This window comes from Crocodylus siamensis, chromosome 3 (genome assembly GCF_052110815.1).
Source record: "Crocodylus siamensis isolate JL-2025a chromosome 3, ASM5211081v1, whole genome shotgun sequence".
Classification (NCBI taxonomy): Eukaryota; Metazoa; Chordata; order Crocodylia; family Crocodylidae; genus Crocodylus; species Crocodylus siamensis.
The window spans coordinates 84,038,357-84,062,339 of record NC_143397.1 but is presented as its reverse complement, the minus strand read 5'-3'; the positions used below and the strand labels follow the sequence as shown (position 1 = coordinate 84,062,339).

The window sequence follows — 23,983 nt, the reverse complement described above, 5'->3', positions numbered from 1 at the left end:
ACCCTTCCCTGCCTTTATCATAAATTCCAATGCTGGTCGGGTCACTAGAATGTCTTGAGGAATCTGCTCCTAATGAATTACAGATTATCAGACTATTTTACTCACAAGGGGTTTTTATAACATTTTGCTTCATTGGGAGGCAAACAAAAAAGAAGAAGTGCTGCAAAAATGGAGAGAGCACAAAAGCAAATACCACAAAGCTGCATGAAGGCTTAAAACATGTATTTCCTTAGTACTTTCTTTCTTGGGGTGCTCAACTGCTGTGTACTATATGCAAATTCCATTCTAGTGAAGCAGGGAAGTAGTAGTAGTAGTATGCCTTTACTTATTGGTGGGGACCTACTGAATTTGCAGTTTTGTAAATTCGGTGAATTCCGTGAAATCTGGCATTAATCACAAAATCCAGGCAATGCCTGAAAAATCTGTGGAATCCATGATAAAAAAAACCAACCTTATTGAGCACTATAGCGGTTTGGTGGCATGGGGGAGGCAGTTGTGGGGGGGGTGCGGCCTGCTTGAAGTGCTGTCAGCAAGATGGCTGCTGCCCCTGCTCCTCACTGCTGATTGGCTGCGAGGGTTGCCTGTCATGTGGCCCTGCCCCCTCCACCAATCGGTCATGAAGGGTAGGGTTATATGACAGGCAACCCTCACAAACAATCAGTGGTGAGGGACAGGGCCACCAGGGCCCCTCAACCAATCAGAGTTGTGAGGATGGGGCATTGTGCTCTGCCTCCCAAAATGGCTGCCTGGGCCTGCATTCTGCCCATGAAATTGGGGGCGGGGGGCAGTTCCTGTGAATTGGACAGGTGCCTACTCAGTGGGTATGCTGAGGCAGACACATTCAGTATTATCTTGGGTGGCAGAGAAGAACCCAGGCACTAGAATTCCCTGCCTTCCCTTTAGTAATGATCAGTTCACACTTCAGTTTTCTAACATTGCCTGTCTATTCAACTTTGTACAGAACCCCAAACGGTCTGCTGTAAAAGGATAGCTATTCTAAATAAATGGTTGGATACTGACTTCAGCTGGAAGTCTGAAAATGGTATTCCATGTATCGTCATTGGCAATCCCTCAAAGTCAAGGAGGATTACCCCCATGGGTCAAATAAACGTGAACCAAAAATAAACTTTCAAAGGTTTTATATCCCATATATATGGTTTTGTACTCCATAGAACTCCTCCAGGCTGAGGACTCTTAAGACTTAGCAGATTTCTGAGTGTAGTGCACCCAATAGCCAGAGGGCACATTTCTCTCAAAAAACACTTCCCAGTGATTTCTCAATGAGAGGTCTGGGTCCCAAGTTGAGAAATATTATGAAGGGAAGATCCAGGTTGTCTGTTTTAAATTAAATTATGTTTACTAATGAAGAGCTCCCGACAATCTCTTATATAAGAGAGGCTTTCCATAGATTCTGTTACGATGTGTTACATATTTTTGCATGATGCTGAATGTAGGGTTGCTGAAAAGTACTGAGATAGCCAGACATCTGTTGTACGTTTGTATGTGAGGTGTGAGCGTGAAAACAATGCTGCATTTTTCAAACTGCATACAGCATGCCAGGCACTCTGTTCTCATATTTTGCTCTAGATATTATATGCAAATATATAACATCTTTACATATACCATTTTTTACTTATTTATAAAGTATATAGTATATATTTGCATGTAATATGTATACATACTGTTATACAAATACAGAGCTGGATTCTAATCTCACATTGGTGCTATTTCACTTAAGTCCAGCGTTCCCTCTAAGATGCGCAGTGTGTGCAGCTGCGCAGGTGCGCCTGGCAGCACAGCAGGAGCACACCTGCATGGCTGCACATGCTGCACAGCTTAGAGGGAACATAGCTTTAGTTAGTAGTATAGTTTGTGGTTCAATTAGCCTATGCTAATCTGAAATAACTGGAGTTCTGGGAAATTAATCTGGGTTTACATAAGGTGACTGCAAGAAGATGCTGGCTCAATGGTGCTACACATGCATAAAATGTGTGCGAGTCAAGGATCAGATGCATGATATTTGCAGTGACTGTGATACATAGTTGACACATTTTTCTTGCTGTTTGCTTTAAATTTTAGTAGAACATTTTGTCATAAAAGGATATATCTGGAAAGATCAGTTGAGTGCCAAAATGAACATTACAAGCATCACGTTCCAGCTAATATTTATGCTTAATTATTTATTTCATGTCCTGTAACAGACTCCTGCCAACTCCTGCTCATGTGGAGACATATTGATATGCACCAGAGTAGAGATGTCAATAGCACTATAATGAATTATGAACAAAACTTTTCTGCCTTTGGAGAAAGGTAAGTCAGATGTAATGCAGTAAGAAAAGATTCTCCCGGTCTTCAATTCAGTTTCTGTTCCACAAGAAAGAACAACAAAAAGTTTCATAGACATTCTGATTATGGCATGAAGCCTGATCACTTCTAATTGGATCATTCTGTGCATTGTTCTAATAATTCTATTATGATTATATTTCAGCTGGGGTGGGAAAACCTGTCTCTGCGCTTTTAAGCAGAAGTCTCTCCTTTGAGATCCAGAAAAACAATTGCTTTCAGCCTTTTCTGCTCCAATCCATTTAATGGCCCTATGGTGGGGTGGGATTGGTACATGTGAGAAGAGATTCAGGACCTAGGGGCTCAGTGCATCTTTCACTTTAATCACTTGGGGGCCTGCCAAATTGTACCTCCCACCAGAGCAAAAATGTGCTGTACACAAGAGCGTTGTCATCAACTGTCTCCCTGAAGGTTCCTTCAAGAAGGGTCTGATGGCTGCTTTGCGTGTCCAAAAGAACATTCTGAACGAGTGCCCTGCATGGGTCCACAAGTAATCAGTGCCATCCATCTTCAAGGATATGATGGCTTCATCTGTGCCTCCTACTGAGCTGGGATTTGCAGGTGCATTGTGCTGCTTTGCCGTCACTCCTTAGCAAATCTTTCTGGTCATCGGGGACTTTGTACCGTGTGTTGAAATGCTATCAGAGCCCTTAACTGAAGAGATAAACTACGTCTCATATGATTTCACTTACCTCCAGTTTACATTGTCTCCACTGATGTCGTGAGCTTTATCTTCAATAAGCATCAGTCTGAAATCATATACAGATCCTGTATGTCATGGAGAGCAATGCCCCACAGCCTTTTCTTGTAAATCTGGTGAAAATCACATTTTATTTCTAGTCTCTTCTAGTATGCTCACACATTTGCTAACTTCTGTGCATCTTAATCATGTGAAAAGTTTCATTTAATCAACATTTTAAATCAAAGATATATTTTCTATTTGTTTTTTCTTGTTAAAATCTCTACATTTCAACAGCTAACATCTAGATTTTTGGTTTCTACATGCCATTTCTTAGCATTGATCATTAAGACTGGATTAGAATAAGTCTCCCTAGTTGTGATTTACTATTGCTGGTGTGTATGTTCAATTACTCATAGGAACTACAAATGTTAAAAGTTTATGGTTATGGTAACTGCATGTTGAATAATAGATGTCTTTGTGCTGGACAGAGCAATATATGAGATCTCAGTGTGAGGCAGGGAAACTGAACATCAGAACATAAGAATCTCTAAAGATTCCTACTTTTTAACTATCTACACTCAAAAATAAATCAGAACATGGTGATTTACAAAGTTCCTAATGGTGTAACAAATTGTTCATTATCCTAATTGCATATTTGAAAGCAAAGAGTAATCTAATGTTTTGATGCTGCTGGCTATGTGAAGAAAATGCCACATTACAAGACTATTAAAAGGCCATCAGATATCAGTATATAATAAAAATATAAATGTAAATCATGCAAAACACACGTCTGGAAATTAATTCATGTACAGCATTCAATTATTAAATTGAAATTATTAACCATATCTAGCTAAAAGGTGATGGGTCTTTTATTTCTTAATTACCAAATCAAATCTAAATGTAACAAACTGGAATGATTTCCAAGTTTTATTTACAAAAACTATTTAAAGATAGTTAAAAAAGGATGTATTCAATGACTTTACACTTTTCTCCTCCTAACAATCCCAAGAAAACATGGCTAATTAGTGACTTCTTTCAATAAGGTAGCCCAGTTACATTCTCAGTAATGCTCCTGTGAAAGGCATGGCAAGCTTTGGCTGGAATTGACATCCCATAAGCTTAGCTATTATTATGCTCCATGAACGGCTTCCTTAGACATTACCTTTCATAAGCATTAGAAATTTGCCAACATGGGCACTAGAAATTTTGTATATATGGGTTTTAGTTTACAACTAAATTTTAGTTGTATGAGGTGATGACATTCAGAATGCCTTCACCTCATGCTGAGGACAGTGGAAGTGGTGAACACTGAGCATGTGGCAAGATCAGATTCTGCATTTATTCATCCTTTTAGTTTCCTGTCTCTCCTGATTTTTCAGAAATGAATGACAATCCATATCATGAATAATGAAGATGATAAATGATCATTCTTGTTTATATAGAAGCTTTCATCCTGAAAGACCTTGAAACCTTTTATACATTCTTTCTATATAGAAACAAAAAAGAGATTTGAATCAGGTAGCTGCTGCTGTCTAATAGGAAGTATACATATTTTTTCAAATCTCTTCAAGTTATAGTAACGTTTGTTACTTGTAATAATAGTTAAAAATGAAGGAGGCAGAAGTTTGATTTTCTTGTTTATTATTTCATTGTAATAACTAGCTCTGTTGTTTTTTAACTGATGGAGCAGTTGATTTAAAAAAACCCAAAATGTCAAAAGGTATAATGCTGATAAGGTACCAAAGAAAGAAGAAGGACCTGTAAAAGGAAAATATTTTCCAAAACTGAAGGCAGGTCCCTCTCTAGGAAACAAGAAGAGATTCCACCCCAGTTCCAATGGTGTGAATGTGGGTGCTGGAGAAAAGGAGACCATAAGAGGGTTTTCATTAGCAACCTCCCTTATGATGTGAAGCAGCAAACTATTAGGGATCTAGTGAAAGAAAAATTTGGGGGAGGTTATACATGCTGGAAGGATGCAGGGAGGAAAGACAATGGTTGTGGTCTTACTGAATTAAAAAATGAAGAATTTGTGGAGAAAGCATTAGAGACTGTGAGTAAATATGGCCGGGGACACCCCCCCCCGGACATTAAAAAGGATCCAGATGGTGAACATGTCTAGAGGGCTTTGAAGTGTGTGAAGGACAGTTCCAAAAAGAGGGACTTGAAATAGCCCCTGGATTGAGGGATTTACTACCCTCTGTGTTAGATATCTTGAATATTGCTCCTAAGGTTTTTGGTAACCAGCAGGCTGGCAGACTTGGGTCCACTATTGTTGTTAGTAACCTTAATCCTAAAGTTGTCTGGAAGAAACAGAAGGGGGTATTTAGTATTTTGAATACTGTAAAATAGGTTAACATCAAAGCAAATGAAGATGGAAAGAGCTGAGGCATGGGAACAGGAATTTTTGAATGAGCCATAGAGCCAATCTAGGCTGCATCTATTTTCAATGGTTAGTTACTGTTTGGCAGACCCATGCAGTTAAAAGTGGGTGTCAAATTTGTTCCTCATAGACCTCCAAGTGGTGGACTGCAAAGTATTGCAATTGCCCCATGGTCTGAGGCGCCACTGCAGTGCAGATTATATTTCATTCACTGGGTTTCTTTAACTATCTGTGAGTCATACGATCAATGGGTGAAATCACTTGAACTGTGTGAAGAGCTGGGATGGACAGAAGTGGGAGTTAGCTCAAATGTCAATGAGATCGATCAGCTAGCAACAAGGCTACACAGCAGACATACAAATTACACTGCAACCTTGAGGTCATATCTTTATTTTATGAGACAACTAGTGGACATGAAATTAGTGTTTATGTTAACATGCAACCCCCTTTAAGAATGCCAGAACTGTTTTCAGGTATGATCTACTTTATGTTAGGTAATGCAGTCCCCTTTGCACATTTAAATACTGGACTTATTATCCTTCTGATTAAATCCAACCAAGAACTGACAGGTAAAAAATTTTGATTTGTACTTGTAAACAAGCAAGACTTTCTAAAAATGTGAAATAATTTTAAGGCAAATGGTATTCTAATAAAAAATAACAGCTTGAAAGTCACAGAAATGTGACTTCTCTATGTACTACTCAGTGTCAAAGCAAAAATTCCTTCTCAACTTGGACTACTTATTGCTCCCAGCTGGAAGTATTAAAGAAGTTGCAATTAAAAAAACAAACAGAACTGATACAATATACTTTCCTAATTTGCCTTGAATTCCACAGTGGCTGAATGGTGAGCCTCTCAAAAAGAATTCATCTTAAGGTGAGAGTAAGCCTGCAGAATGTCAGATTAGTATGTGACAGAAGTGTTTTAGAAATGTATGAACAACAAAACCAAAGGGCTAGAATAAAAACCAAGATGTGGTGACTGACATTGCTACTAACTTGACCAGATCCTGATCTCCTTTATATTAATTTTCCACTAATATAACACTGATTTGTAAAGCTATCCCTGATTTCTACCAGCATAACTGCGACCAGGATCTGGTCCTTGATGTGTGTAGCAGTTTGAGTTCTTTCACTATGCAAAGAATGTGTTAGGTATGGATGTGAAAAAAGATGCTCTTTTCAGCTTTCATTAATTCAATATCAATCCAGAGTGTGCAGGTTCAGCAAGGTTGTCTTTGATGACTTATTGGAAATACAGGACAAGAACATTGATTCAGTTTCAGTCAGGTAAAGATGAAAGTATCCACAAGAGCCCATACATTTAATTGAAGATCACTGAGCTCCTGTGAAACATTAGAAACTGGGAGAAAAATTACTTTAACCATTGTTTAGGGAAATAAAATTGATCAGTCAATATGGTGCACAGTAGCTGAATAGTTGTTTGTCTTTACTAGGTGTGGAAAGTAATAAATCTGGGTCAAAGTTTGCCCTCAGTTTACCCACCCAAGACCATTGATTTAAAAACATTGGAAAAGTAATATTGTCTTTTTATGAGAGCTGGTCAGAAAACTGCTGACTGAATAATGTTTCATCAAAATTAAAGGCTAAAAACAAGTGACTGGTTTAAACAAGGCCCGGGTTAGGCTGGGATTTGACTCACATCAAGGCAGATAGCATAAGAGTTATGTAGCTGTGATTCTCCAGGAATTGTGTGAAAGGCAAGGATTTCTTAGGGGAATAACTTTTATTGGACCAACTACATAGTTGCGATAAAATTAGACAAGCTGCCTGGTAGTCAGGTATGTTTCCAGGTTAGTATATCTTAACCTGTCAGCACATCTCCATTACCACTACTATCAACACCCCTCATAAAGAAACCATTAGAATCCATTCCATGGCTCCTACACATGCCTTTCCCAAAATGTGGTATACCTGATCCAATGCAACAAATGTCCTCATGGCAACTATGTGGGAACTAAATAGCAACTACATAAGGGAATGTACTCTCACAGAAAAAATATAAAGGGCAGAGACGCACACTCTTCATTAGGAGCACATTTCTCACAGAACAACCACTGGGTCTCTGACCTCACTATCATCATGCTCAAGGGGAATCTACCTACACTTTTAAAAGGCAAACTTGAGAAAAAAAATAATAAGCTGGCTGGACTAAGAACCAAGGACTAAATGCTATTATTAGATTTATGGCCCTGTCACAGGGTACCATCTCCAGGAGTGGCCATAAAGCCTCTGGAGAAGAAAATAATTTCCTTTATCCAGTTTTATGGGCAGACTGATCTACTGGACAGGTCTTTAAACTGACTTTGCTAGGGGACGGGGAAACTCCAAGTGGAGCATGCCCAGGGACAGGCACACAGGAAAGCTCCCTTATGGAGGGCACTAGTACAACTGTTTTTGAAAATGCTAACCAAATAGTTCTCTTGCAGCATCTCAGGAAATTGAGGGGGTCAGTTGGGGGCCTCAGCTGCCTGTACACCAATGTCAGGAGCATGGGGAACAAGCAGGAGGAGGTAGCCCTCCTGCTCTCCAGTGGGCAATATGACCTGGTAGGGATTATGGAGACCTGGTGGGACTCCTTGCATGATTGGAGTATAGCAGTAGAGGGCTACACCCTGCACAGAAGGGGTAGAGTAGGGAGAAAAGGAAGAGGGGTAGCTCTCTACATGAGAGAGCAGTACACCTCCCTGGAGGCTGACACTGGCTCCAAAGACAAGTAGCTTGAAACCCTCTGGGTCAAGCTATGGGGGGACGGAGGGGGCGCGAAGTGAGAGAAACCTAACTCTAGGCATTTACTACAGGCCACCAAACCAAAGGGAGGAGCTGGATCTGGAGTTTTCTCGAGAACTGACAGAGGACGTGCATGCAAGGGACTTGGTTGTCATGGGTGACTTCAATTACCTGGACATAGATTTGGAGGAATGCTTGGCTAGGTCAGATCATTCATGCTGTTTCCTGACTGTGATCGAGGACCCAGGAAATGGAAAGGCCAGCCAGAGGTAATGCTCTCCTAGACTTGGGCTTGGCCAAGGGAAATGATCTGGTGTGTGGCTTGAACATTGAGGGTAACCTGGGCAACAGTGACCATGAAATTATCAGGTTCACCATCCACCACAAGGTCAACAAATCAACCAGCAGGACTGAAGTCCTGGACTTCAAAAATGCTGACTTTGACAGGCTCAGAGCATTAGTAGGGGAGGTGATGAGGGATCAGGAAGGCAAGACAAATGGGGTGCACGAAGAGTGGCTGTTGCTCAAGGATACAATTCTCAAAGCACAAAAGAAAACCGTTTCTGCGAAGAAGAAAGGCAGCAGAAGGGCTGGCAAGCCCTCCTGGCTTAATAGGGACATTGCAGTCCTTTTAAAAAAGAAAAAAGAAGTGTATGCACAGTGACCTAGGAATGGTCCTCGAGGAGTATACAACAGTAGCTAGCACTTATAGGAAAATGATCAAGAAAGCCAAGGTGGCGATGGAGTTTAGGTTAGCTATGGGAGTCAAGGACAATAAGAAGTCCTTCTTTAGGTATGGAGGCAGCAAAAGGAAAACAAATAGAAGTGTAGGACCTCTGCTTAACACCTCAGGACAGCTGGTAAATGACATTCGGGAAAATACTGAACTCCTGGATACCCAATTTGCTTCAGTATTTCACTGAACCAAGGGGAAAGTCAAGCAAGATAAGGCTCACGGGGGACATACCGGGACTGACAGCCTCTTCACTGTGGACGCTGAGAGAGTGGGTGCAATAGCAATTAGACATGCTAGACATTTATAAGTCAGCAGCACCAGATGGACTTCATCTGAGAGTGCTGAAGGAGCTGGCTGAGGTTATCGCAGAACCTCTGGCAAAGCTCTTTCAGAATTTGTGGTGCACAGGGGAAATCCCTGAGGATTGGAAGAGGGCCAGCATTGTTCCCATCTTCAAGAAGGGGAAGAGGGAGGACCCAGGCAACTATAAGCCAATCGGCCTGACCTCCATTCCAGGGAAAATCCTGGAAAAACTCATTAAAGAATGTATGTGTGATACGCTTGTAGAAGGTAAGATTCTGAATGATAGCCAGCGTGGCTTTATCATGGGTATGTCTTGTCTTACCAATCTCATCTTCTTCTATGACCAGGTCTCTCAACACCTCAACATGGGAGACATGGTAGGTATTATATACCTAGACTTCCAAAAGGCTTTTGATCTAGTATCTCATGATATCCTTGTGGGAAAACTGGAAGATTGTGGGCTCAGCTGCTCAATGGTTCAGTGGGTGGGAAACTGGCTACAGGGTAGGACCCAGAGGGTTCTCATGAATGGATATGTGTCTTCCTGGCGTGAAGTGGCTGGTGGTGTCCCCCAGGGGTCCGTGCTTGGACTGGTGCTTTTCAACATCTTTATCAATGATTTGGATGTGGGAGTGAAAAGCTTGCTGACCAAGTTCGCAGATGACACCAAGTTATGGGGCAGTGTATTCATGTCAGAAGATAGGTTGCAGATACAAGCAGACCTGGACAGACTTGAGAGCTGGGCAGACTGGAACCAGATGAAATTTAACACTTCCAAGTGTAAGGTGCTCCATCTGGGGGCAAACAAACCTCAACATACATACAGGCTGGGTGGTAACAGCTTGCACCAGAGCTGAAAAGGATGTAGGGGTAATGAATGACCATCAAATGCATATGAACTGTCAGTGTGAGCAGTGGCCAGCAGGGCAAATAACACGGTGGCATGCATCAACTGATGCATCTCATGTAAAACTAAGGGAGTGATACTCCCTCTGTATTCAGCACTGGTGAGACCGCAGTTGGACTACTGCATCCAGTTTTGGGTGCTGCACTTCAATAAAGACGTGGAAAAACTTGAGAGGGTCCAGAAAAGAGACACCCATATGATCAGGGACTTGCAAGGCAGGCCATACGAGGAAAGGCTAAGGGACCCGAGCCTCTTTAGCCTAAAGAAGAGAAGATTGGGAGAGGACTTGATAGCAGCTTACTGCTGTATCGGAGGCATGCATAAGGATCTTGGTGAACAGCTGTTCACTAGTGCACCCCTGGGGAAGACCAGGACCAATGGATACAAACCAGATGTGGTGCATTCACCGACCCTAGAGGTTTTCAGGAGGATACTAGACAATCACCTTGCTGGGGTCACCTAACCCCAGTTGTCTTCCTGCCTAGAGTGGAGGGGCTGGGCCTGATGATCTGCAAGGTCCCTTCCAGTCCCTAACAGTCTATGAATCTATGAACCATCCTGCTCTTTCCTGCCACACCTTGATGCTAATTGTTAGTAAAATGTGGGAGGTTGCCTTGCAGGTGTCATCAATCTTTGATGTGCTCACTTCACAGTTTCAGTCCCTGTCTGGGCCCTGAGACCTCTTGGTCTCCCACACACCTGTTCTTGGGTCCTTCAGACTCCTTGCTCTCTCCCTTAGCCCCTCCTTGGGCTGCCAGACCCCTTAGTCTCTCCCTCAGTCCCTGTCTGGATCCTCAGACCCCTTGGTCTTTCCCTTAGCTACTTCTTGGACTGTCAGACCCCATCAATCTCTTTGGGCTTGCTGTGGTCTTCCAGACCCCTCAGTCTCTTTTGGACCTTGCTGGTGCCCCCCTCTCTCTAGCCCCTCCCTTGGCCTCTGGACCCTTCTGGTCCCACTCTTCTTCCAGTCCCTTGCTGGGTCTCCGAACCCTTCTGGTCTCACTTCTCAGCTGCTTTTCAGCATCTGGATACTTCTGGTCCCACTCTCCCAGTGGCTCTCCAGGCCTCTGGACTCTTCTAGTCCCACTCTACTCCTGGCCCCTCACTGGGCCCCGCTCTATTCCCAGCCACTGGCTTGGCCCCTGGACCCTTCTGGTCCCACTCTCTCTTGGCCCCACTTGGAGCCTCTGGACCCATCTGGTTTCCCTCTTTGCTGGCCTCTCTCTGGGCCTGTGGACTTCACATATGTTGAGGTTTTCAGTAATATAACAGTTTCCTCACCTCAGTCAGAATTTATATATTGCACATAGACAGGTTCTTCAGATTTTCATATTTATATCTTATAATATGCATTTTTATGAAGCTGAAATAGACATGAAATGTTTTTATTGCTTCAATATAAAGTAATTCAAGATGTCCAACAAAATAGCATTTTTTTTAAATTTTCTTTTGTGGGCAATTTCAAAGTATGGAGGTTTTGTGCCAATATGAAGCAAAGCAAAATTTTGAAATCTCAAAGTGAGTTGTGAATGGAGGCCAGCTCCAGTTCTATATACAATAAGTTATACTATTTGAAAGGCTAAGTTATTTGTAAAGCATACAGTTGTAACAGATGTTTAACTTCCCCAAATACGTTATTTAGTATAGTTCTGCAAAGTCAAGCACAAGTATTTCTACAAGAGGCAGACAAGGTTCTTTGGGTGAATCTGATATCTTTTATTAGACCAACTTAAATAGTCAGAAAACAATTATTAAGCAGGCTTTTGGGTTCAAAAACCCTTTGTCAGGCTAAGGAAGTTTCTGCAGTTGGTGTGTGCTCTTCCTTGATGGAATGAAAAGTAAAGAAGTCAGAGGCTGGTCTGGTAAGCATACAAGACAGGTAGTCAGTGAAAATGTAGATTGAGGAGTCAATGGGTGAGAGACAGGCTGGGAGAGGGAGGGAAAGAGAGAGAAGGGGGATGAATAGTGGAGAGATACCTAGAAAGTCAGATGTCAGGCAGGTTATAAAGTGTCATAAATCCAGTGTCTATATTTAGTCCATGATTTTTAGTATCCAGAAGGTTGAGGAAGTTGAGTTCATACGCTCGTCTCTGGGAAGTGTTTTGTAAGTTTCCTTTGAGGATCAGGACTGAGAGATTGGAGAGAGAGTGGTTTTCTTGTGAGAAATGTGCCCCCACAGGTAATTTGGTATCCCTGTCTTTGATAGATTTCCGGTGTGCGTTCATTCTGATGCGCAGTTGGTGTTTGGTCTCTCCTACATATTTTCCATCAGGGCATTTGGTGCATTGGATGAGATATATTACATTGCTGGAGGTGCAGCTGTAAGATCCAGGAATGCTGATGTCTCTGTTGTGGAGTGTAGTAATTGTGGGGGTGGTGGAGATGTGTTGGCAGGTTTTGCAGTTTAGTATTTCTACAAAGATTTCAGGGATCAGCATGAAAACCTCCTGGTTGACAGTAGCTAATATCCTGACTGGTGGTGAAGTATGTTCTGGATGGTACACAGTGGGCAGTGGGGTTCTGCAGGGCTCAGTCCTTGGGCCTGAGGAATAGGCTGCAATTGGATCTAGACAGGTTACAGGGGTGGGCTGATGGGAACAGGATGGGGTTCAACACTGATGAGTGCAGGGTAATGCACCTGGGGAGGAAAAACCAGCAGCATACCTACAGGCTGGGGAACTCCCGTCTCATCAGTGCAGAGGCAGAAGAGGACCTAGGAGTCATCATTGACACCACAATGAACATGGGCCAACAATGTGGGGATGCAGTCAGGAAGGCCAACCATACCTTGTCGTGCATCCACAGATGCATCTCAAGCAAGTCTAAGGAGGTGATACTCCCTCTCTATGCAACACTGGTCAGGCCGCAGCTAGAGTACTGTGTCCAGTTCTGGGCGCCGCACTTCAGGAGGGATGTGGACGACATGGAGAGGAGGGCCACCTGCATGATCAAGGGGCAGCAGGGCAGGCCCTATGAGGAGAGGCTATGGGATCTGAACCTGTTCAGCCTCCACAAGAGAAGGCTGATGGGGGATCTAGTGGCAGTTTACACACTAGTCAGGGGGGACCAGCAGGCATTGGGGGAAGTCCCTGTTCCCCCGTGCACTACCAGGAGTGACTAGAAACAATGGACAGAAGCTAGTGGAGGGTAGATTCAGACTAGACATTAGCAGGCGCTACTTCACTGTCAGGGTGGCTAGGATCTGGAACCAACTTCCAAGACAAGTGGTGCTGGCTCCTACCCTGGGGGTCTTTAAAAGAAGGCTAGATGAACACCTGGCCGGGGTCATTTTACCCAGTACCCTTTCCTCCCACGGCAAGGGGTTGGAGTTGATGATCTGCTCAGATCCCTTCTGACCCTACCAACTATGAAACTATAGTATTCTCAGCTCTCATTGTATTCTGTTGAAGCCAAGGGCATGTAGAACTCAAGGTGCTTTACAAAAGGGGTAAAAATATTATGAATAGGGCAACTGAGGCACAGAGTGGTGATGTGACTTGGTGAAGGTCATCCAGCAACTCAATGGCACAGCCAGGACAAGAATTTAGTTCTTTGGTGTCTCATTTCCCTGCTGGTATAACTTCATGGGCAATTTGGTTTTTCAGGAGCCAGTTTTGAACACACAATTCAGGCATTTCCATTTTTAATAATATAGCCTTCAAACACCCTCTTCTCCTACTGTCATCCTCTGTATCTCTCATGCTGTATTGACAATGACAGCAGTAGCATCACTGGGTCCATTTTACTAGGAAGGGCCAACTGAAGACAGATGCAGTTTGGCTATATATTCAGAACATCCCTTGTATTGCATTGTGAGGCAGGAGCAGATGGCATAAAGAAAATCGTGTTGACCTGTGCCATTCACATGCCATTCACACAAGAGGACTTTCCAGCTGGTTGTTTAATCTAGCTATCCATGTCTGTAATGAGCTCAGATATGGACCCAGGACCCAATTGACCCCAAACGAATGATCAGGTCAGTCCTTCCCCTGAGGCACCCATTCCAGCCTTTAAAAAGTGGCCCCAACCAACAGTATGACGTATGGGCAAAAGACTAGTGCTTGATCCTGACTCTTCTGTGGTTCCTTGACTGGCTTATTGGATACTTTGGGTGGAACTAGATATCATCTTTCCTTGCCTTTGTGCCACCATAAACTTTTTCATGCTGATACAAAGGCCAAGCAAACAGACATCTATACCTGCTGTCACATTGCAGATGCCCAAAATTTGTGGCCGCAACAAAGGTGGTAGTAGATTGGGCTGCTTCTTAATGGTAGTTGTCTGCTTGCTTTGTGGCAGGAGAGTCCAGCTAATGCAGAGCTGCCCACACTCTCCAGCCACCCTCTGCCAGCTTGAGGGGCCCAGTCCTGCACCCCTCAGTGGAGTCTGTTACCTGCAAGGGATTGGTTGTCCTGACTGCCCAGTTAGGACCAGCTGGGCCCAGGGCACTGATCTTAGCTTGCTGCAGGTGGAGCCCATTTCCCTTCAGCCTCAGGGGAAGGACTGACCTGATCATTTGTTTGGGATTAGCTGGGTCCTGCACCCTTCAAGAATTTTTAGGCAGGATAGGCCCTTCAAGCCCCTGCAGCCTCTGCCCAGCTTTCCCCTTTTACAGAGACATACCCCAGGGAATCTCAAGACACATGTTAGGAAGACCAGGGTTTCCCTGCTTACAAAGATGCACTCCCAAGATCTCCAAGGTACATCTCCATAAAAAGGAAAAGCCTGGAGCTCCTTGCTTAAGGAAATGCACCGATAAGTTCCCAGGGGCATGTTTTCTTAGCTGGGAAAGTCCGGGGTTCCCCGCTTAATGGAGATACACTCAGGCACGTCTCCATAAACAGGGAAAGCCCAGAGTTTCCTGCACAGGAAGACAGCACCCCTTCCCCCCAGGATCTCCTTGGAATGTCTTCTTAAGCAGGGAACCCCAGATTTCCCCCAGGAGACTCCATAAGTGGAGAAACCTTGCTTTTTCCTGCTTCCTGCACTCTGAGAGTCCATGGGCTGTGTCTGTGAGAGGTAAAAGCCAAGTAGTGTTCTTGAGGGGGGCCCTGATCCTGCATGGGATTTCGCAGGGTGTGCAGGATTGGGCCCCTTAAGTCCCATCATGTTGTCTATTGTCCCACAGGCTGAATAAGTGGGACAACAGGCGGCGTGTCTTTTGCCCAAAGAAGCAGATCAACTATGCTAGGACACATCTTGACACAGCTGCTCCACTTCACTTGGTGACACCTTTTTCTACCGTCTGTCTTTTGTCTCCTGATACTCCCTGACTTCTGCTTTGACTCCTGGATTCCCACGGACCGCAGTTCCTGGATTTTATTATTACTGTACCAGGTGCCCTTCCCCAACCTCTTGCACCCCAGTTTCTAATAAAGCCCTTGATACACTGGTGAAAGGAAAACAGAGTAGAGAAAAAGACCTAGCTATTGTTCTGACCACTAGTATCAGAGTTAACTTTGAATTCTCTTCCATTTTTCCATTCTTTCAGGGATCAGCCTAAGACTCTCAGTTTATTTACAGTTAGATCAATTGTTTTCTCAGGTGTTCTGTTCATGAAAATGTTACAGTTTCCAATGATCAACCTCAACACATATTTTCATTTAATCTTTTTTTCCATCTCACATGTGCTGCAGTGTGTTGTTCAGTTTCCACAATGGAGAGAGAACATTACATCACTCTGAAAATCATAAAGAGGGTTTTGTTTTAATTAAAAATTATTTTTGTTCCAATGGGAACTGGCTGCAGAACTAGATGTAATAGCACTGAGGAGTGTAGATTCTGCCTAACAAAAAATGTTTTGGAGGGTTCTTACAGTTTTGACGTGAATATTTGTTGTCTGTTTTCTCATGTGTAATGCAAATAGGAATGTGCAGCCTGAGGGTGCTGAAGACTTAGGAGATATCAGATGTGGGATGTTCAAAATTAAGTGCAGCTCATCTCTATCTGGGCAATAAGTAAAATGTTGGCATGACTAAAGAAAAACAGGGAAGAGACACAGAATAAGGAAAGAAAGACTACTCTGCCTTGGGGGCTTGGGGGCAATAACAAATCCAGGTGCATCTAGCTATTTATAATGATTTCTTTAAATGCTGAAGTATCTTCCAGCCCTACAATTCTATGATTTTACATCTGTTGCCAGTTATTTAGAACAGTGGTACCCAATGTTCAGGCCCTGTGGGCGTGGGGTCTGTCCATGTGTTGGATCCTGTGCGGGGTCAGGCCATGGGCACAATCCCACACCCTGGAGGGTGGACCATCCTGATCCACTCTCCACCCCCACTGCTACAATGCTGCTGCATGCCATGTGCTGCCTCAGTGCAGTGGTGTGCTGCTCTGATCAGGTTGTATGCTGTGCACTGACCCAGTACAGACACATGCAACGTACTGCCTCAGTCTAGACACCCACTGCCATGATCTGGCCTCAGATTGCCTGCCATCCCAATCTCGCCCCATGCCACCTGTCTACTGGATCCAGCCACACTCTGCCTGCTGTACTGATTTAGGCCTGCATGCCTCTGCCTGGCCCACTGCTGCCTGCCTACCAGATTCATCCTTGTGCCAGTGCCCAGCATGTTATCCAGCCCACAAGGGATTAACACTGCTCCCTCACTGCCAAATTTCCAGACACTTGGGGAGCTGTGTAGGCAAGATCATATGGCTCTGCAGGCTGGATCTGGCCTGTGGGTTGGGGGTTGAATACCCTTGATGTAGAAAATAAACAGGAACCTGTCTAGATTCAAATTAATGACCTAGAGGTGAAAGCCCATATAGTTCATTACAAATACCTCAATTAACAGTGTTTTATATGTTGGGATCTCAAGCTTGATGCCTATATGGCATAGAACCATAGAAGTAGGGTGGGAAGGGACCTTGTAGATCTTCAAGTTTGACCCCCTGCCTGGGCAGGAGAAAAACTGGGCTCAGATGACTCACTTTTCCAATTTCTCTGAGCTTAAGTGCAATATCACAGATTCTGATGGAGAGGTTTCCAGAGTTCCACTTTTATTTTTGTAATACTGCTGTTGCAGGTATGGAAGAGTTATTGAGGACTAAGTAGAATCATATTTGTTCATACATAGATTTTTACAGTGCGGGCAATTATATATCTTCAGATTCTTGTTCTAGGTCAGTGCTTTTTAACTGGTGTGCCACGGCACAGCAGTGTGCTCTGAAGAGCTCCCTGGTGTGCCATGAGAATTTTGGAATAATGAGAAGAAAGTTCTCCAGCCACCTAGCACTAATGAATAAGCTGTGTCAATCAGATATGCACAGAAGACTTGTGCACGTGTTGGCTGTGGGGGAGAGAGAGAACCGGCTGAGGGGTTTTCTACCTTTTTTAATAAGTGTACCCCTGGCAGCCTCCTTTTTAATAGGGGGAAGGGTGGCCAACAGCTAAGTGGAGGTGGCTAGCGGCCAGACATGGAGTGGGGTCGTGGTGAGCTGTGGAGTGGCCGCAGCACAATGTCTCTGCAGCCCTGCTCCTGTAAGGCAGCAGCGTGGGGTGGTAGCGTACCCCTGGTTGACACCCCTGCTGTAGGGGATGTGCAGTTTGCGAGCCTCTGAACAGCTGTGCTGCAGAATTTTGCCATGGCAATGAGGTGCACTGTGGAAAATTTTTATTAATGTAAGTGTGCTGTGGGCTGGAAAAGGTTGAGAAACAGTGATTTAGGAGAAAGATCAGGAGCAAAAGATTTCTCCTATATCCTTGAAATAGGGTTGCGGTAATTGCTCATTTAAGAATGAGAGGTGAAAGTCCTCCTAAAATATGACCAGGAGGTGGTAACTGCTGCATTCCCAAGGAGTAGGGGTTAGCACAACTGAACATGCTTCACTCAATATAAGGGAAAGTTCACTGCAAAGTGATTAGGCAATTGAAGGCTTTCACTCCACTTCACTTTACACAACAGAGCTGGCAGAAAAGGATTTGACGATTAACATATTCATTACATTTTTTTTCAACATTTCACTTGGCAAATACTTTTTTTGCTATTTGTCCAGCCTAAAAAGGTAGAATAATTTCTTCTGTGTAAAGGTTAACCAGCCAGAATAAAGAGAATATAACTGTATTCAATCACTGTAACCAAATCTATTATGATATAAGTTCCGCTGTTAATCTCTGGCCCTTTTTTCTAATGTCCATTCTGTTGTTTATCTATCAATCATGATGAAGAGGATGAAGTGTCTATTCAGTGTTACACCTTATATAGATGTCTGCTGACACTTCAAGACAATGGGGTTATTCTGGTTTTACATTGGTCTCAAATTTGGCCCAGATATAGAAAAAAAAAGTACAACAGCTGGGATGCAGCACTGGATAGGAAGAAATGCAAGCTTTAAATTAAATCTTTCTTTCTTTCTATTGAGAGACTGCCAAAGGAACGATTTACAGAGTTATACAGGATTTTAATGCTGCAGACACTTCACATTCCAACAGAGGAGTTTTATCATTTGAACTGTAAATGAAACAAATCTCAAAATCAGAGGCATGCAACAAACCAAAAACAGCACACACAGTTCATTACAAATCTTATTTTGCTTTTTTCTTGGTATGCCTTTTACATTATTAATCATTAAGTACCTTCTTTATGCAGCAGGCTAAAAGACATACCCAAACCCATGCCAGGATCTGCAACCAGCTTCCAAGGGAAGTGGTGCTGGCTCCTACCCTGGGGGTCTTTAAGAGGAAGCTTGATGCCTACCTGGCTGGAGTCATTTGAGCCCAGTTTTTCTCCTGCCCAGGCGAGAGGTCGGACTTGAAGATCTACAAGGTCCCTTCCCATCCTACTTCTGTGATTCTATGCCATATAGGCATCAAGCTTGAGAACCCAAAATATAAAACACTGTTAATTAAGATATTTGTAATGAACTACATCGGCTTTCACCTCTAGGTCATTAATTTGAATCTAGACAGGTTGCTACTCACAAAACATTGTCAGCATGCAGTGGTTGTCATTGGACTATAAGATATAAATTGATGGCTGTTGGTCAATTTATGCACATATCTAAATGATCCAATCAAACAGGCATCATTCCTAAGCACAATGACAAAGGACTGAATGGAAATTGGGTTAAACCTTTTCATCATCACCCCTGTCATTCTGAAGGGGGAACTATTTGCTATGATTGGGTGCTTGTAGATGTGAGGGGGGTTTAGTTCCCCTAAACGGAAAAATGGTGGGTTTTTAATTGTGACCCACCATTTCAATTTAGGGGCTTCTGTCACTGTTCTGAAACAGTGACAGCTTGTCAGCAGCTCACCTCCTCTGCCCCCAAACACCCTCCCTCTGGTTGTGGCCAGGCTCCACCAGAAAAAAAACTAACAAAAAACCCACCAATGAGGGCCCGATCCTTTTTTTTTTTCCTTGAGGAGCCTGCCCACCTCTCCCACGGCTGGAAGGAGAGCTGCTAGTGGCCCCTGAGCTGCAGGGGCCCCTGTTCTTTCCTCCATGGCAATGACACCCCCTGGAGCTGCCCAGGTGGGATGCTAACTGCGTGGGTGCTGCCCCAGCTCAGTGGCAGCACCCACCAGATCCAACTCTTCCCCAAACTTGTGGGGGAAGCAGCACCTGCAGGGCATCACCATCACAGGAGGGAGGGCTGGGTCCCCTTGCAGCTCAGGGACTACTGACAGCTCACCCCCTGGCTATGGGAAAGGCAGGCAGGCTCTGTGAGAAAAGAAAAAAAAAAAAAAGGATCAGGCTCCTTTCCACTTTATTTTTTCCCCTCGGTGGAGCCTGCCCACATGAGCTGCCATACAGCCCTTGAGCTGTGGTGGGGGGGACCTGGCCCTTCTGGCTAGGCACAGTCAAAAAGCCTGGAGGTTGAATTGATTCAGTCTTTGCAGGTTAGTCTAGGCTGCACAGATTAAATTGAAACAGAAGTGAACAGGCATTTACCTTTGATTCAGGGAATGCAGCCACATGCCTGCAGTAGCTCAGGCTAGAAGCTGGTGGGCAGGGGGAAATCACTAGAACATAGCTCTCTGGCTGGATGTTCACTTCCTCTTCCTGCTGCCCCCAAGGTCTCTGGGATTTGCAGTCCAGAATGACAGCAGCAGGACTCTGCAGGGTTGCTCATCACTTCCTCTTCCTGCTTCATAGAATCAATGAATCGGATGGAACCTAGACAGATCATCGAGTCTGACTCCCTGCCATGGGCAGGAATGAGCACTGGGGGTGGGAGGGGTCATAAGACTTCAGCCAGGTGCCTATCCAGTCTCCTTTTGAAGATTTCCAGGGAAGGTGAGAGCACCACCTCTCTGGGAAGCCTATTCCAGGCTCTGGCCACCCTTACAGTGAAGTAGTTCTTCCTAATAGCTAACCTAAACCTATTCTCCCTCAGCTTGTGGCCATTGCTCCTGGTGACTCCAAGGGGGACCCTGGTGAACGGACTTTCCCCGAGTCCCTGCTGCTGGCCCCGATAAGGTTATAAGCAGCCACAAGATCCCCCCTCAGTCTCCTCTTGTGGAGACTGAAGAGATTCAGGTCCCTCAGCCTTTTCTCATAGGGCTGGCCACGGAAGCCCTCAACCATATGAGTGGCCCTCCTCTGGACCCTCTCCAGGTTCTCCACGTCCTTCTTGAAGTGCGGTGCCCAGAACTGGACACAATACTCCAGCTGCGGCCTGACCAGCGCCACATAGAGGGACAGTAAGACCTCTCTGGACCTGTTAGTGATGCCCCCGTTGATGTATGAGAGGGTGCGGTTAGCTCTGCCTATTGCTTTGTTGCATTGGCAACTCATATTCATCCTGGAGTCAATCCTGCCTCTGTGCTGCTGAGAGGGTCAGCCCCTAAACTATAACCATAATGCTGCTTCCCTCTCCCCAGGTGCAGTAGCCTGAACTTGTTCTTGTTGAACTGCATCCTGTTCAGATCTGCCCACTTCTCCATCCTATCCAGGTCTGCCTGGATGTGGTCCCTGCCTTCCAGTATATTCACTTTACCCCACAGCTTGGTGTCATCAGCGAACTTGAACAGGGAGCTCTCCACATCCTCGTCCAGGTCGCTAACGAAGATGTTGAACAGCACCGGCCCAAGGACCGAGCCCTGGGGGACTCCACTGCCCACACCCTCCCAGGTCGACATTGGCCCATCCCTCACCACCCTCTGGGTGCGCCCCTGGGGCCAGTTTGTCACCCACGTGACCGTGCATTTGTCAATGCCACAGTCCCTCAGCTTGCCCACCAGAATTGGGTGGGACACTGTGTTGAAGGCCTTCTTGAAGTCCAAGAAGATGACATTGACTTCCTCCTTCACCTCTAAGCTCTTTGTTACTTAGTCATAGAAAGAGACCAGGTTAGTCAGGCAGGATCAGCCTGGCATGAACCCGTGTTGGTTACCCCTCAACATCACTTCCCCTGCAGGGCTCTCACAAATGTGGCCCTTGATAATTTTTTCAAAGACCTTCCCCAGGATAGAAGTGAGGCTGACTGGCTGGTAGTTGCCAGGCTCTTCCTTCCTCCCCTTCTTGAAAATAGGGACCACATTGGCCCTTTTCCAGTCCTCACGGACTTGGCCTGAGCACCAGGAGTCCTCAAACAGCCGTGCTAATGGCTCCGCAATGACACCAGCCAATTCCCTCAGCACCTGCGGATGAAGGTCATCCAGGCCCACGAACTTGGATACATCTAAGCCCTCCAGGTAATCCTTAACTAGGTCTGAACTAGCAGTCGGGGGACTCGCATCCTTCCTGGGCCTCTCTACACTGTCACCCAAGAGCACCCCATTGTCAGCGGATAGGAACATGGAGGCAAAGAACTTGCTGAAGAGTTCTGCCTTCTCTCGCGTCCATCACCAACTGCCCTGCCCTGCCCTGTAGGGGTCCAATGTTACCCTGAGACTTCTTCTTGCTACCTATATACTTGAAGAAGGACTTTTTGTTATCCTTAATCCCAGAAACTAATCTAAGCTCCAGTGCTGTTTTAGCCTTCCTTACCAAATCCCTACAAGCTCGGGTCAGGGAGGTATACTCCTCCTTGGTCCCTGTCCCCTGCTTCCACTGCCAGTATGCTTTTTTCTTTGCCCTCAGACCAGCCTGGATATCTGCACTCAGCCACAAAGGTTTCTTGGACCCTTTTCCCACCTTCCTGCATAGTGGAATTGCATCCTGCTGTGCCCCAAGGATAGCATCCTTGAGGAAGTATCACCTTTCTTGGACCCCCATACTAGCTACACCCTGGGCTCCAAGTGCCTCCCTGACTACTGCCCTGAGCACATCGAAGTTGGCTTTCCTAAAGTCAAGCATTTGTGCTGTGCTAGTTACTCTCCCCACCTTCCTCTGAATAGAAAAATGGTTCCATTTGGAAGGTAGAACTGGTATTCTGGTTCTTCTGGAATTTGTAGTCTACAGTTGCAGCTGGCAGTAAGTTTGAGCAGGAGAAGAGATGTTTAACCCCCTTCCCTGGCCCCAGCTGGGGTTTTCTTGAGGTGGGGGGCAGTCCCTCCACCCCATAGACTGGGCTGCATCCCCAGCTGGGCTTGCCCCCCTGTCAGCCACCTCTCACTGCTCCAGCTAGGGAGTGGAGGGGTGGAGCCAGCTCTGTTCTATAGAACAGGCCTGGAAAGCATGCTAGGAGACTATGATTTAACTTGAAAGAGGAAGGGGTCTGAGACAGAAGTTTCATAAACAGGTTTGACCTCAATTGGTTAAGTCTGATACTACATTCAAAAGAGGTTTATCTTAAACCAGTTTCAGCCATTTTAAAATGTATTTATGTGCACTGAGTTTCTGTTCTGTTATAGGTTAAACCAGTTTCTTATCACTTAAACTGGTTTATGTGTAATTTCTGTTCCTAGCCTCTGTCCATAGCAGTAGCAACCCCCAGGGCCACCCAGGTGGGGAGTTAGCTGTGTGGGTGCTGCTCCAGCTTGCAGGCAGCACTCAGCCCAATCCAATGACGCATACAGAAGCTGGGGAATGGGGAAATCTCAGGCTTGCCAAGCTTCTAGTGCCCTGTACTCTGTCCCCACTGCCTTCCCGCTGCCCGGGGCCACTGGGAAACAGGCTTGCTTGCCCCTGTGGCAGTGAAGAAAGGCAGTAGGAGGGAAGCTGGATGTGCTGGCAACTGGAGAAGGCAGCAGGGATGGTGCATGGGGTACTGGAAGGCCACCAAGCCCAAACTTCCCTGAACATGCCTGGGCTTCCAGTGCCCTGTGCACCACCACTGTTGCCTTCTTCAGCCACCAGCACACCCAGCCGCTCTTCTGCCACCTTTCTGCACTGCCCCAGGTGCATGCCAGCCTGTTCCTAGGGCAGTACAGGGAGGCAGCAGGAGTTCTGTGACATGTACACGTGACCAATTTTTTTTTGTTCACAATGCGATACTTTGCCCAGATTCAACTAAAATGCATCAGAGGTGATCTAAGTTGCCACACACAAAGAAATTTCAACATGAAAAAAGTCATGCACATGTACATGGTGATGCCATTGTGTTAGACAAATGGCAATTTGTCACTTTTTGTCACGTGTACATGGCCACATCATCACGTGTACAAGCACCCACTTATACTTTAACTCTTCTATAGATAAAATTCAGTTTTCCTGACTTTCAATTCTAAATAGAAAGCACTAACTTCACTTTAAGGAAACTCCCTCTGAGCTCATAAGACCCTGGCAAGCTTATTAAGAGACAATTAAAAAAAAATGAAATATAAGACAAATAGTATTCTGTTTCAAGTAAAAAAAATTAGGAAGAAGGAAGGAAGGAGAGTGGAATAACCCTTTAAAATCTTCCTTTCTCCACTTATTTATCCCTTAGAATCAGTAGGGGTCATCAGCAGGGGTGTGCTGATAAAGAATTTTTGGGTCTATACAGATGGCCAATTATTAATAAGCCATATCAGCCAATACTGATCCGATTGCCAATATGCAGCCCAGCA

The 23,983-nt window shown here is 44.9% G+C and overlaps 1 protein-coding gene across 1 annotated transcript in view; it reads left to right on the top strand.

Annotated features, from left to right (window-relative positions):
- Nucleotides 1–23,983, top strand: part of LOC149868474 (uncharacterized) — a 106,162-nt gene that overhangs the window by 61,867 nt on the left and 20,312 nt on the right. The window contains exon 2 of the mRNA XM_090038648.1: nt 2,202–2,310. Coding sequence (XP_089894774.1) covers nt 2,202–2,310 — 109 coding nt within the window. The remainder of the gene's footprint in view (nt 1–2,201; nt 2,311–23,983) is intronic.